This window comes from Sciurus carolinensis, chromosome X (genome assembly GCF_902686445.1).
Source record: "Sciurus carolinensis chromosome X, mSciCar1.2, whole genome shotgun sequence".
NCBI classification, from domain to species: Eukaryota; Metazoa; Chordata; class Mammalia; order Rodentia; family Sciuridae; genus Sciurus; species Sciurus carolinensis.
The window spans coordinates 18,186,896-18,203,175 of NC_062232.1; the positions used below are offsets into that span (position 1 = coordinate 18,186,896).

Below are 16,280 nucleotides of genomic sequence, written 5' to 3' on the forward strand. Positions count from 1 at the left end.
TCCACTTGGCTATCTAAAAATAAGTAAAGGGTTGCCATGATATATTTGAAACAAATTTCTAATATTATTTTAAAAAATTCTTTAGACCATATATCGTTGTCTCTTTATCTATTTAGATCATATATTTCTAGATAAAAAAAGTAGAACTATTTCTTTTCAGTAACTACAGTATTTGAAAAAGTACCATTTATACTCAATAGTTATTTTTAGATGTTATATTTATATACTTAATAATTATTTTTAGATTGATGATAAGATATTTAAATCCTATTAAATACTAAATTGTCCAAGCAAAAGTCCTAGTCTAAATTCTAGGCTTAATTTGGTACACTTTCAAAAGAGAGATTCTATAGAATGAGTATCCCCTTTTAATGTTTCCTAGTAATAACACTGAATGATTATGATTCAGAATTTTACAATTGGACAAAATTCAAGTAGTCATTTTTTCCTCCCCAACCAAATTTACCACCTACATTTCAGTAGATTACACTTAAAATAGCAAGACACACACACACACACACACACACACACACACACACTTCAAACCATACCCCATTAAGAAGAAATTTTTGAATCCAATCTTTGCTAAGGCTTTTTTACATTTAAAAATATCCCACATAAGTTAGTTTCTTTCTTTCTGTTCAAAATAAACAATACTATTGTCCTCAAACAGCTAGTATAAGGCTATCCTGAGTTACCACTGTGGCAGACTGTATTATTTCCAAACATATATTGCCTTTTTTTTTTTGAGGGAAAAGTAAAATTCCTAGAGCCACTGAAGACAGTCACAAATACATAACTTGCTTTAACCCATAAAATATGAGCAGACATACTGTGCCTCAATTCCAGTCAGATGTTTTAAGAAACAATACACAGTTCACCATGCTCTCTTTTCCCTAGGCCATGTTGAGCAACAATGTTCTTCAAGAGGCTACTCCTTCTCTCTAGGTTATAAAGTGAAGAGGATATACAGCAGAGCTATAGCAACCTAGGATGGACATGGAGTATAAGCACAGAACATGAATGTTATTCAAAGTCACAACTATTTTCAGGCTGTTTGTTACTGCAGACTAATCTATCTTACCACGAATAGGAGGGAAAGATAAGACAGATACACATGTAAAGGTGTAATGGATGCAGAGTTCAATTCAATAAATTTTCCAAGCTATATCTCCTCATTTCAAGAAATGTGGATGCTAATTTTTCAAAGTTGCGATGTCATTCCTCATACATCATAACTCACAATCAACAAAAATACATTCTTTTACCTTCATGCAAATCTAGTCTTTTCCCATATTGTATTTATAGATAATTTTTGTCTCATTTTATAAGTTTGAATCACACTCACTTGTCTCAATTGCTTAATTCTGACCAGTTATTCAAACTGTCACTGTCAATTACAATTTCAAGTCATTATTTCACTCATGTTGGTGGTCATTCTGACCCAACATAAGGGACTGGGTTATTAAAAACTACTTCAGCAGATATAAAATGCCACAGAAAATCAATGCCTATAATTAGTAGCTATATATTTCTTTGGTTTGTTGCTTTCATTTTATGTAGGTATGAAAAGCTATGTTGCACAATCCATGAAGGCCTACTATATAATCCATGATATAATCCAGGCACAATATTTTAAAATGAATGCTGAAAAATTTGTTAATTATTATTATTGCTTCTTGTTTTACTAACTAGTTCCTACCCCTGTCTGTTGATACCACACAGTTTCTAGCACTAGTTCTTCCCCTTATTACAAGTGAATAACAATCATTTTAATAACATTTGTTATTTCAAACAAGTATAATCCTTTTGAATACTTATTTACTGCACAGAGGGACTATGAGCCACATATAGCCACAGCAGTAAGGTCAAAACATCAACCGGTCTCCTTAATTAATGTATATACTCTGGGCTGATATCACCTAGAAATAAGTGAACTTCATGGATCCACACTTCTTAATCATTTGGCCTACGTTAAAATCTGGAAAATTTGAATTTTAATATTCTTTCCCCAGTGGAATCATGGACCATGAATCACCCTTTGGGAAACACTTCTTGATCACACACATTTTATTCCCAAATACTTATCTCCTACAAAAATATTAGTACAGCAGAGCAGTTATCAACTCTGGTTCCATATCAGAATCACTCCAGGTACCATTTTAAAAATACTGATGCCAAGCCCCCACTCCCAAGAGAGTCTGATTTAATAGATCTGAATGGGACCCAAGTGTCAGTGATTTTAAAAACCTCTTTACTTGATTCTAAGATAACCAAATTTGAGAAGCAATGAGTAGAAAGTATTACAGAACATCTGGATCTATGTCCTGAACTGTGTCACTTAATATGTCCTTTCCCCTCTCTGAACTTGCATTTACTCACTTATAAATTTAGATAATGATATTTGATCTACTCACTCCACTTGATTATTATATTGCAAATATAATAATGTTATAAAAGCACTTTGTGAACTTCAAAACAGTAATGTAATTAGGACTACCTCTTAAACTTTATATAGCTCCTTTTTTCTTGCTAATGATTTTCAAATGTCATGAGGGATTGGGTTCACCCAGATGATATCTCATGAGTAAGGGATTAAAAAGGCAAGCAGAAGAGCCCAGGGAAGAATATATTTCTAACAGTCAGTTTAGAACCTTTATGGGGAAACAGGGTAGGAGAATGTTTAGGTAGGAACAGTTTAGGTAGGAAGAAACAGGAAGAAACAGGAAGTCTAATAAGATATTTAATAGAGTGAGGAAAAGGGTAGAAAACAGAGTCAATATAAAAAAAATTAACAGCTATGGTATTAATATCTGCTGAAAAGCATGACAACAGACGTTTCTGGTATCAGGGACTGAACCCAGGGGTGCTTAAGCACCAAGCCACATACGCAGCCCTTTTTTGTTTTGAGAGGGGGTCTTGCTAAGTTGCCTAAGGCCTCCCTAAGTTACTGAGGCTGGTTTTGGTTTGTGATCCTCCTGCCTCAGTTTCCTGGGATTAGAGGTATACACCACCATGGCTGGCTGACAATAGACATTTTTGAAAGCATTAAAACAAAAACTTTGACAGACCACTTAAACTGCAGCTACACACAGAAGAAAATATAGAACCAGAACCAATAAAGTTATCTAAATGAATCTTTTTACTCCCCACCTCAGATTCTTTTTATAACTCCCACTCTAACTGGCATTTCAATGTTCAATGACATTATATTCTATATTCACTTATGGTTCAGATTTCCAAATTTGATATGAGATCAAAACTGGAAATTTTCGGCTACAAATACATTCTACATGATGCTCAGAAACACACATGGATTGATTTGGGTAGAGTGGCAAGCAGACTGAACAATAAAGGGGAGCTTTTCTAGGTCCAAACCTAGCCTCTTCTTTGAGCCTCTGGTCCTCTCCAGTAATTACTGTTCCTGTCACTCCTCAACTTACTATGGAGGAAATTGGTGGTGTTGACAATGTTTTTTCTCCTAATCCATCTTCCTGGAGATACAAAAACTAAAAGGAGAAAAGGAAGAAGTAACTTTAAAGTGCAAAGGGCTACTTTTGTATTTGTAATAATCGTGACATATATGGATTTCATCAACTTTGAAAAATTAGTATTTTCCAGTTAGTACTTTTTAGGTCATTTGTCTGTATAACAGTGAATTCTAGGAGCTAAATCAAAATTCTGTAATGCTTTTGGGTGCTTTTAAGGGGAAAATGAATTCCTTTATTCTTTTAACACCTGATTACCAGGCACCAGAGACACAGAGATGCAAGAGGCTTTTTCCTGCTTTCACCAAATGTGTCACAGCAAATCCTTTTTAAATGGATTAGCATTACTTTTCACTTTAAAAGGAGCCATCACAGTATATCACAAATGTTAGTATAGGAGGAAGTCTCTTCTGAAGTTTATTACCTATGAGTTTCAAGAATTGACTAACATGCCTTTCTAAATCTCTTTCATACACATACCATAGATATAATGGTAAAAGTTTTTTCTTAGAGTCTTTGTGAGAAAATTATAAAAGTCTTTTGAAAGATGGGCTGAATAATAAGATAAATAACAAAACTACAATAATTCAGGAGCAGATAGATAGTGAAAGTACAAGACATAATAAACAATAATATTTTGAGAACATGATGTTGTACAATTGTAAAGATGAGCAAGTTCAAACTGTATAACCTAGCAATTACACTCCTTGGTATATAGTAAAAAAATATATATCTCAAAATGTCTATTTTATATTTGGATATATGCATGCACACAATGTAATATCATATGCAGCAAAAATGAATGAACTACTGCTATAGAACCAAATAGAGATGAATTTCAAAGTACATCAAGTGAAAAATGTGAGACAGAGTGACACCATTTTTACAATGCTCAAAGACAAGCATAATTACATATATTTAGAGAAGTATATGAAACTATTTTAAGAAAAAAATGAATGATAAACACCCTGAGAAGAGGCAGGCTGCTGAGATGTGAGAGAAGCTCAATATGACTAAATCAAAATTGGCAACATCCTAGTTATTAAATTTGAAGATAGATTCATGCATTCTAATTATTATGCTCTATAACACATATAAATACATATCCTACATGCATCCTTTAGAATGTATAAAATATTATATAAAATTTAAAATGCAATATATTGAAGGTGGCAGATGTTTAAGAAATAGTATCTTGTCATTTGCTACCTAAGAAAACTTAATTAAATACAGTATATCTCATCTATTTTCCTTCTATGATTTCTGATGGTGATACTATGTACACCTTTAAAAATGTTTTGGGAGGATGACACAGATAACATGAAGTACAGTCTATGCCAGTACAAAAATAAACATAGAAATAATCTATTTCATCATTCATTTTTATGTAACACACAGTAAATCTTTAAGTTTCTTTTCACAACCAGACTAGTTTCAGAATGATAGAAGAATAAGAAATTTTTATGTCCCATGTTCTAAACATTCCTTTGCTAAATAAAGTCTGAGAATGCAATGATTCAGCACTCGTATCTTTTCATGATCCTTCAGAATGTGCAGCTGTCAATAATAGGTTGCTTTTAAAAATATAATGAATGAAGATGAATATTTATATCTATTCTTATTATAAAATTCTCATTATGCAAAGATCTTCATTATACAGGTATATATATGTAACATACTACCAGCTTTGAAAACTCTATATTTTTAATTTTATATGTGTTTTTAGAAAAAGACTTTGAGTTATTTGAGTATTATCTCTAATAGTTCTATATCTAACATTTGATTCACTGTATTGGGATCATATAAAAATTTAAAAAGATATTAGGATTGTTTCTTCATGGTTAAAACAGTTGAAAAAACAAAGGACAAAGCATAAGTGCTCTGAACTAAAAGTAAATTATTTTAAATAGAATGCATGTGAAAAATAGAATCAACTCTCATATACCCTACAATGAAAATACTAAGTAATATAATTCATATTGTATAAAAATTATATATAAGACTTGCCCTGGTTTTTGATTTGAAGTGCCCCAGTTTCAATCCCAAGAGACCCAATTCAATTTTTTAGGTCACCTAGAATGTCTGGTTCAAGAAAACTTAAACACTAACCCTGAGTATACTAAAAAGATAGTAAAGATGTGTTTGAAATGACTGTCAGACTATCCTGGCTGGGCGTTTTTTATGCTTTAACACTATATGAACCATAGAATATATACTTTGCCTACTCCAGAACAATTCATCTCCCACTTTACATCTTTGCATGTATTTAACTACTACTTGATCTTAATATTCCTTTTAAAACACACATTCTGAATGATTATTATATACTGGCTTTTGCCTTTACATGTTTTGAGATTTCTATTTTTAACTCTAAGTTATTTGTATATGTGGAAAGGGATGGCAACTTCACAGGCAACTTAAATTAATTTTTGCATTAAATTTGAACATGGGTAGTATAAAATACATTCCAGAATATGAAGAACAGTAATCAATCTGCATTAAAATCTAAAGAATATCCAAAACTAAACTAAGATCTTTTTTAAAAAAAGTACAAGCAGTATGCCTTTATTCCATGTACAGAGAAACAACATGTATCTCATTTGTTTACAATAAAAATAAATTTAAAAAAGCTAATCACTGAAAAAAAGTACAAGCAGAGAAATGAAAACTTGTGTTCCATTTGTGTACAATGAGTCAAAATGCATTCTACTGTCATGTATAACTAATTTGAACAAATAATAAAAAAATTAAAAAATCCTTTATTTTTTGGTTCTTTTAGATTATACAAGACAGTAGAATTAACTTTAATATGATTATACAAGCATGGAATATATCTTATTCTAATTAGGACCCCATTCTTAGGGATGTACAAGATAGTGGGACACACTATGGTGTATTAATATGTGTACATAGGTCATTTTTTATTGCCACTCAATATCAAAAGCAAGCAGAGCATCACTCATTTAAATTTTTGTGGAGCAAGAACGTAGCTGAGTTTAATGTTTCCAAAGGCTCTTTTGCTACATAAGATAACTCTAATAGTCATTTATTAAACTCCTACTAAATGATACATAGTAGGCTAAAACAGTTTCCAATCTTTACAACAACCCTACAATAATACAGTAGGGTAGTGATCCACTTCCAGAGATATTCATAAAAATGATCAGATATAACTGGTTTAAGTTCATAGCTTTCATCAAAAAGCAGAGCCAGAATGATAAACTCAGTCTTCTATTTCATGTCAAATTCCACTACATCATTTTGCCATAAAATACAAAAGTAAATGATATAAAATGCCAATTAAAAGGAAGTACTATTCACACAGATGAAATATAATTAAGTAAAATATAATAGCTACTGTAAATAAATCTATAAGACAAATTTCCCTGAGTAAATAAATACATAATGAAAATTTGAAAATAACTTCTAGACTATTTATTTTTATCAAATTTTGTGATTGTTTATATTTACAAATATGTGCTTCAAGAACTTAAACCACAAATTCCAATTGAACAAGTCACAGAAAAGCTCTCATTTTCTCTCAAGTATTTACCTTGAGTAAATAACAACATAAGTTTAAAAATATACAGTGGTTAGATTAAATACGAGCAGGAACACCTTTAAAAAGACTATACATTCCATATGCTTATTTGTATTTATTTTAAAATGCATATATAGAGAATACTTATGTGTTTTATTTTTTGTATTTAAAGTATTACAAAGGTAACACAAATGACTAGAAATCACGTACACATAATTCAGAGATGTTGTCTATCAAAATAAAAATTTTCAATATTGATCTTTAAAAAATACTTTTCCATTTTAATGAATAACAATTTAGAAAGAAATAAAATATCCCTGATAGGTAAATATGGAACAAAGTAAAATAAAGGAATTTTCACAAAGTCAAAATAACAATTTAAGTGATGACATTTCTTATAGAAAAACACCCACGCCTAGGTATTTCTGTATGATTAGGTTGGGACATATTTCTGTAAAATATTACTGTAAAAATATTTCCAACCCTATTCAGGCAACAAGTAATACCCAAGGACATGGAAAATTAATCTAAAAAGACTGAAAATGAATAACCAAATAAGAAAGCAAAAATACAGTTTAGAGGAAAGCAATTCAAATAGAAGCATATTGCCAGAACTTGAATTTTAGAAGTTTTCACTTTGTATGTAACACTTGAAAATCGGTTTTAAAATGTTTCACAGGTTGAAATAATTCCCTCACCATGTTGTTCAGATTTAACTGTAAATGCAGCTCAAGAAAAATAACATACACCAATTGTATGTTAAAAAACTATACATTTATACATTTATCTAAATGTATAAAAACTATATATTTATCTTTTCAAAAATGTACTTATTCTAGTCAGGCATGGTGGCGCATGCCTGTAATCCCAGCTGCTTGGGAGGCTGAGGCAGGAGATCGAAGTCAGCCTCAGAAAAAGTGAAGTGCTAAGCAACTCAGTGAGACCTTGTCTCTAAATAAAATACAAAATAGGATGGCTCAGTAGTTGAGTGTCCCTGAGTTCAAACCTCAGTACCAAAACAAACAAACAAACAAAAAACAACAACAAAAAAGAGAACAAAACAAACATGCTTATTTTACTTCTTTTTATCCTGTCTCCTTATTTATCAATCATTTTATAAATATTATCTTCTTTTTGTTTTTGATTTCACAGTTGTGAGCCATTTTAAAATATACCTAATTTGATTCTTACAATAAATTTAAAGCAGATATTATTTCTTTTTATACATGCAATAAAATTAAAGAAGGTATTATTTCTTTTGTACATGGTGCAAGCAATGACATGGTTTCTCCAATATGAAATGATCATGAGGCAACAGGACCAACTCTCAAGTCTTCCAAGACTCATTGTTCCCATCCTTGTCCCCTACACTAAGTATTCTAAGCTTTCCCAAAGCATAACCTTTCAAACCAAAACTTTCAGACTCATTTCTTTAGTGACAATCTAATACATCATTTTTTGTGTGTCTGAATATAAAAATGGCACAGAAGAATAATTTTAGGTTATGTTGATACCCATTAAGACACACATCATGGCAATTATTTCAATGCTGACAAGAACGTGTGGGTATCTGTCTCATTTTTCGAATTCAGTTGCTGACAGTGCCCTAAATGAAGCTTCAGTCATCTGTGAGAAATTTTTCCATTTAAGATTTTAAAATCAGTTTCCCTTCTTTATCAATAGTATTATTGTAACCAATTTTATGTTGGGAGGAAAGTGTTCGGGGTAAATTTCTTTAAAAGAACTTCAAATATTAGGATCCAAAACCATCATAACTGGGAATAAGTAAAATAGATAAAGCAGATTAATTAAATTCTTCCAAATGGTGGTTTTTAGAGGAAACTGGTATCTTTTTCTTCTAATTTTAGCATTATTTTAAATATAAGTGGCCAGTATAAAAAAGCACTTTGTACTTCATAGTACCACCCCCTTTGTGTTAGGAAGTGGGAGAAAAGCCATTTGTGACAGTTTATTTTTAGATATTGATCGTCTCTTCTTGCTGCAAAGGGAATAAAAATAATTAAAGTTGAGTGAAAAATAATTTGAAGCACAGCATATTTCAAAGCATAACTATCATTATAACTATTCAGATGAGATTTCTTAAAAACCTGGTAATAAATGCATGCCCTAGATACTTTGCTTATTCATATTGGCCTCTTTAACTAGCAGCTTAAGTTTATTTCCTGTCTTCATATATTTTACAAAATTCCAAACAAATGGAATGATTAGCATGTACATAATGGCGGAGTTGGATGTTCAGATGGACATGAACTATTTGTAAGTTATATAATTCACTTCAAAATATAATTTGTCAGGTTGGGGATATAGCTCAGATGGTAGAGTGCTTGCAAGGCAAGCAGAAGGCCCTGGGTTCTAATCCCCAGCACCAAAAATAAAACAAAACAAACAAAATATAATTTGTCTATGCTGTGTTCTTTTCTTAAAGCAACATTTCTCCCAAGTAAATAGCATTCATTGTGTAATTTCTGATAATTCAAATTCATTTTAGGAAATTGGAAAAATTCAGAAAATTAGAATCTAAATGAAATAACCCACAGTTTCACATTTGAGAAACAAACACTTAGCTACATTCCCATTGCGACCTTGGGTAGCAACAGACCGCAGAGGCTAGAAAAACTCAGTGCTGAAAGGACATAATCTAAAAGTAGAACAACAATAGATTATTTAAGAGATGATATATAGGTACTAATGTATTATGCCTATAATTAAATTTCCTCCGTAAGATATATTCTGTCAGCATTATAGTTTATACAATGTTTCAGAAAGATTTAGTAGACTTAGTCACTATCATTCTAGCCTTGGAAAATGGTTATGAGGATCAGTACTCTTATTTTAACTAATAAATAGAGTTTTAAAATGATGGATATCTCTAAAGTTCTTTACAATTATAGCAGAAACAAAACTGAAGGCTTACATGGGAGAGGAAATAAAAATTTGTAACAATTCTAGCACTTAATTCCAAAATTTTCTTAGAAGGACAGAAAAGAGCATGTACTAATTGAAGGGGATAATTCTGCTCAGGTCAATTTATTTTAACAAATATGAAAAAGTATCTAAAATGTCACCTACTATATATGAAAATGAGTAAGACATTGTTTTTGTCTTTGAGTTTATAATCTAATGAAATGAGAAAATTATTATTCACAGCCATGCAAACTAAGTTTTAGGGACTCTTCCCTGGCTCACATGACAACAAATTATAAGTCAAAACAGGAAACAAAATGGAATTGTAAAAAAAAAAAATTAACAGCGTGTGTGTGTGTGTATGTGTGTGTGTGTGTATATACATACATATATGTGTATATATGTGTATATATGTATATATGTGTATATATGTGTGTACACATACATACATACATATACATACATATATATATATATATATATATATATAAAAAGAACAGATGGGAAATGTAGAGAACAAATAGCAAGGTGTTATTTATAATCCCAACCATAACAATAATACCATTAAATATAAATAGTCAAAAGAGGGAGATGGTACAATCGGTTTTGGGAAATTGGAAAAGTTTCACAAAAGAAGTAGCACTTCCTAATAACTTTAAAAATTAGACATGATTTTCACAGGCAGAGATAAAAAGATAAAAGGGATATGTATATTCTGTAGAGGTGTTACAACATAAAAGAGAAACTTTAAGATCTATTTTACTGAATGTAAGTCATTCACATGGCCTAGAGTACAACTAATATGCATAGAAGTACTAGACCATAAAACCAAAGTTTTGTTAGAATCATATGTTGATCCCTTTGAATTCCAAAGAGAGAAATGTGTAATCAGTTTGGAAATAGTGGAATACTGTGAAAGTGACAAAACTGGAGCATGGATTTGGAAATGACTAATCTGAAAGTGTTTATTTCTATACTTACTTACTTTTATATTTAAGTAGATTAAATCAGAATATCATAAACATAGTTTCTTAAGAGAAATTTGCACCTAATATTTCCATTAATGTACAACAAAAAGTCAGAACTGAGACATTGGGCCAGGTACAAGTTGGGATGGGGTAGGTAAGGCAAGAATGAAGGATAGCCACGTAAAGAAGTTTTTGTACAAAAGCATCTTAAAAGTGACACACTGAATAGGACATGTGTTGGAAAAATGAGAATCAGGTAGAAGTAACTGTGACAAATATCATGACTACTGAATTTTAAAAAATGGAAAGAGGTAACGTAGAGCAGAATGTTCTAAGAGGGGCATGGAATCCTCTTCAAAACAGAGTGGGTAGAGGGTACATAAAGTCTTTCTGAAAAAGTCTTTCTGTATTCTGAGTACATGTGGAGTATTTTAATAATTTTATGTTTGACTAAAACAGAATGTACCTAAATTCGACCTGTAAAAGTATGTGTTTCTATTCTACCTAATGTTTCCTGATAAGTAAATAACAAAACTTGAACCTTTTACTAACTTATAATAAGATTCTTAAAGAGAATATTGAGCCAAACTTTGCAGCTATGGAAAGGTACTATTGAGAAAATAAATAAGTCTCTAAGAACAATATAAAAGTGGTTATGTTTTCTATAAAGTAGTTGTCAAGAGCAGGCATTCATACATTCTAAAAACAATCAAAAACTGAATCACTTATTAGTTAGATGGTAGGTTCTTATAACGCATAATGAGGGCTGGTCACATCTGGCATAAACTGTACTTCCATCACTGTGTATATCTCTACAGAAGGTCTTAATTCACCAAAAATTATTTCAGCTATTCTTCTCAATGTAACAGTTGAAGGTTAGTGACAAAGCTAAGTTATCTTTGAGTTCTAGACATAGGAAACACTCCACTTCTGACTTCAATCTATAAATAGGTTAAAAGGAAGGTAACTTTTTTTTTAAAGATCACTTGGTTTGTACCCTTTAAATATGGGAAAACATTAAGTAGATATGAACTAAGTGACAATAAATCCCCTGATATTCTCCTTCCATATTTCCAAGAAAACTTACATGGTGCCATTTAGAAGTACAGTCTTTGTTTGTAAGTCAACAAAGTGTCAGCCCACTACTCAAAAGTAAATCTTAAACTGATTTCTAGTTCCAGATATTCCAAAGACACAAAAAACTAAAATCACTTACTTTCATACCACAAATATACTTGAAATTATTTTCAAAGTTAACATTACATTGATTACTTTCTTATAGAAGTAACAATGGTTTTGTAACAGAGTTTCTTTTCTATATGAAATACTGAAATCATCAAATTATTAATTCTTTTATTTAATTTCAAAGAATTTCACTTATCTTGGGTATCATATATACATAAAAAAGCTTAAATAATACACACAATATGGGTAGTATAAATTTTGTCCTATAATGGTATTAATAATTACTGTGTTATTATTATTTGTACATGGATTACTACTGATCACATACCCAATATTAACATGCTATGAATAACTAGTGTGTAAATGCCATGTAATAAGAATCCTTTAAATCTAATTTCTTTCTCTCATAGTAAAAAGAAAAAAAATTAATAATCTTTTCTCTACACCCTAAATCTCTGATCAAGTTTAATGCCTTCAAAAAAGTAAAGCTTTAGAAAATAGATTTTTAAAGAAATGCTACTGATAATTCAGTACTACAAGAAAAATTATCCATAAATTATTATTGTTTTCATCTCTGTGCTATAGATCAGTGTATGATAATCAGAACCACCTGGAAAACTGGCAAACATGCAGATTCCTGGGTCCTACTCATAGTACATTTGAAGTGGTTCCAAGAATCTGAATTTCTAACACATTTCCATATGATGATAATGCTACTGGTCCCATTGGACTAGCATTGTCCTAAACGTGTCAGTAAACTATGGTTCATGTGCCAAATTTGACTTGCTGCCTATTTTTTTAAAACAAGTTTTATTGTAACATTAATTCATTTATACCTGTCTGCCTGTTGGTGCTCTATAAGAGAGAGTAACTTGACAGATAACTATATAGCTTATCAAACCTTAAATATTTACCAACTGGTTCTTTACAGAAAACATTTGCTAACTTTTGCCCCCAAACATTACTCTTCTCCCCATTATCCAGTTGAGATCTTTAAAATTCAGAAACTTGTTTATTGATATCAAAATTGAAGTCATAGAGTTAGACTATTAGGGTACTTCAAAGCTAACAAAACACTTACTGTCTTCATGAATGTCTCTTTGACTAACAGCAATTAGTTGCTGACTTTCTCACTGCCATGATTTAATTTTGATGAATGCCTGACATGTTCCACAATTAAAAGTCACAAAGTTAATCTCCAGGTTAAAATGAAAAAGTCTCAAAACCTGTAGTTTCATATATATGGTACAGATAAAATCTGTACAGTACAACAAAAATATACTGAAGGAATTATGTCTCTATTAGTAAAATTTCTTATTTCTTTAATAAAATAGAGCCAATATAAGAAAGTAACAATTATCCCTGGTCATGTAGGACAAGAAGAAGGATAAATTAAACTATCAATTTTCCTAATTTATTTAATAATTTTTTTATCATCTTATATCATCCTCTACTATCCCTATATCTCCGTCATTGGTAATAGCACTTTGAGAAAGCAGTAGTAGCAATAAACTGACATAAGATTTACATAGAGTGGTGGTTGTAGGCCTGAGACCTCTAAGAAGTATTTTTTATTATATTTAAACAATTTTTTTACAGGATATCTACTAGACAATTCACCTCAGTCTCCACCATTTCTCTCTCTCTTACATAAGGTTTTATATTAGCTGCTGGACTCCTGAAAGCATTTGATTTTGGGATTCCTGGTTTAGATAACATTCAAAGTAAAAAACAGTTCAGGTAATTAGGTCATTATTAAAAGCTATTACATATTTGCTTATATAGATATATACAAGTGAAACCAATAGTGTTTTAGAATAAAAATCTGACACTGTAATCTAAATGGGGTAATTTCCTTTTATGTAAAGCAATAGAGTTTAGTGTGAGATGAAAAGACATTATAAACATAATAATTTATTTAGAAGTTAGAATTCCTTTTATATTTTTAGGTAAACAAAATACCTGTTTATTGATCCATATGTATAGTTTTCCAATAAATAATGACATATTTGGTTTCTTTAGAACCATCTGTCTTTGATTCAGAAACTTCTAAACCACGATTTTACAAACTCTTGGTGAATAGAATACTCACATGATTGATATATGAAATTGCTAAGAAATTAACAGAAGGAAAGTATGTCAGCTAATACCTGTTGTACAATTGTTGTTAATTCCAAGCAGAGTTGTATGACATTATTCCTTGTAACTGAATAGTCTGTCACAGCAGCAAATGGTGACCTACAAAGCAAAAAGGAAAATCGTGATTACCAGGAATAGCTTTTGAAAAGTATCTGTATCAATAGCCTAAGATAAGATTTTTAATAATAAGAAATGAATTATTCTAAAGTTTGCATATTAATAAAAATGATATTTGGTATTTTATATAAAGAAAAACATTGAAGGAAATTTTGGGAAATAATTAAATTCTAGAAAAGAATATTTGTTATCAATTTTCCATTTTAAAAATTTTTAATATTTAGAAGTTCTTTGATACTTCTTTCTTCTTTTATGGTCTCTTCATTACATCTAAATCAAAACAACAAAAAGATATGCTTGGGTTTGGGTATGTAGCTCAATGGTAGAGCACTTGCCTAGCCTATAGGAGGCCTTGGGTTCCATCCCCAGCATTCCCCCCATCAAAAAAAAAAAAAAGGAATGTTAGGCAAAATCAAAATTTTTACTTTCAAAAGAAGCTAAAATTTTAAATACAACATTTGCTTGAAATATTAGCAATTATGTGCTAATGTTTACTGAAGGCTTAATATGTGCCAGTTACTGTTCTATATGCTATAAATACACTAAATAACTTAAATCTTCACAACTCTTAGGAGACAGGCACTATTATTATTCCCGTTTTACAGTTGAGAAAACAAAGGTAGGGAAAAGCTAAATGACTTATTTACATTCAAATAACTAGTAAGTAGTGTTCAAACTCAGAAGTCTGACTCCAGAACCCACCCTCACACTTGGTTAAACACTAACACACAATGACTCCATGAATTTACCTAGGTTTTATTTTGAACTAATGTTACTTCACATTCTTTTTGGAACAAATTTGTGTTCTTTCTTATAATTGCTTTGCCACTAAATGAATTCACACTGGTTTTTCAATACTCCTTATCCTCTCTTGTCTATTAATATCAATCAGGCATATGTGAGGCCAAAACTTAAAAGACTGAGGAGGCCCAGTTTAAGGAAAAGAAACCAAAACAAAATCACAACTGGAAAGAAGGTATGAGGTAAAAAATTATCAAATTATTGGAACTTTGGTACTTTCAATTGAGATGTCTTTAGGAAATTCACTAGAAATATTTAGGTCTTCTTACTGGTCACAAACTGAATTTGACTCCTTTCTAGAAAACCCAACAACTGAAACACCTCCCAATCTCAAAGGGGTCCATGTAAGAAAGAGTTTGTCAGGTAGATTTAAATATACACACATGCATATATACACACACATATATACATATATATAAATTTGGCTATTCTAACAGCTATGTAGTAGCATACATCATAGTTTCAATTTGGATTTCCCTAAGAGTTATCCATATTTATATCATAATCTATATCTTTTAAAAATTTTCCTAATAAGTATCTCATAGTTAATGATGTTATACATCTTTCATGTGCATGTTTGCTAGCCACATATACTTTTTGGTAAAATATCTGTTTAAACACTTTGCCAATTTTCTATTTAGATTATTAGTATCCTTACTACTCAGTTAACAAAGTTCTTAATACATTCTGTAGGCAAGTTCTTTGTTGAATTGGTGATCTGTAATTATTTCTTCTCAGTCTGACTGGTCTTTTCATTCTCTTAACAGGTCTTTAGCAGCAGATCAAAAAGGTTTGAAATATGATTAGGTCAAATACACTGACAACTTTTTCTCTGGATGTGAGATTGTTATCAACTAAGAAATATTTATGTGACCCTAAATCAAGTTTTTCTTCTAGAAAGTCCAGTTTTATTTTTTACATTTAGCAGTTCCCAATCTAAAAAGGGTTCATGTAAGAGAGAGGGTCTTTGTTAGATAGATTCAAAAAAAATACTTTTCAATATATATATTCAATATATATTGTAATTTTGACATTCTAACAGCTATGTAGTAGCATAACATCATAGTTTTAATATGGATCAATTTTGAGTCAGTTGTATAAGGTATGAGTTTTGAG

General features: G+C 30.7%; 1 protein-coding gene across 5 annotated transcripts in view; it reads right to left on the reverse strand.

Annotated features, from left to right (window-relative positions):
- Cnksr2 (connector enhancer of kinase suppressor of Ras 2) overlaps positions 1-16,280 on the reverse strand; it is a 275,785-nt gene that overhangs the window by 196,414 nt on the left and 63,091 nt on the right. For all 5 annotated transcript variants that reach the window (XM_047535710.1, XM_047535709.1, XM_047535712.1 and 2 more), the window contains exon 4: positions 14,258-14,345. In XM_047535710.1, coding sequence (XP_047391666.1) covers positions 14,258-14,345 — 88 coding nt within the window. The remainder of the gene's footprint in view (positions 1-14,257; positions 14,346-16,280) is intronic.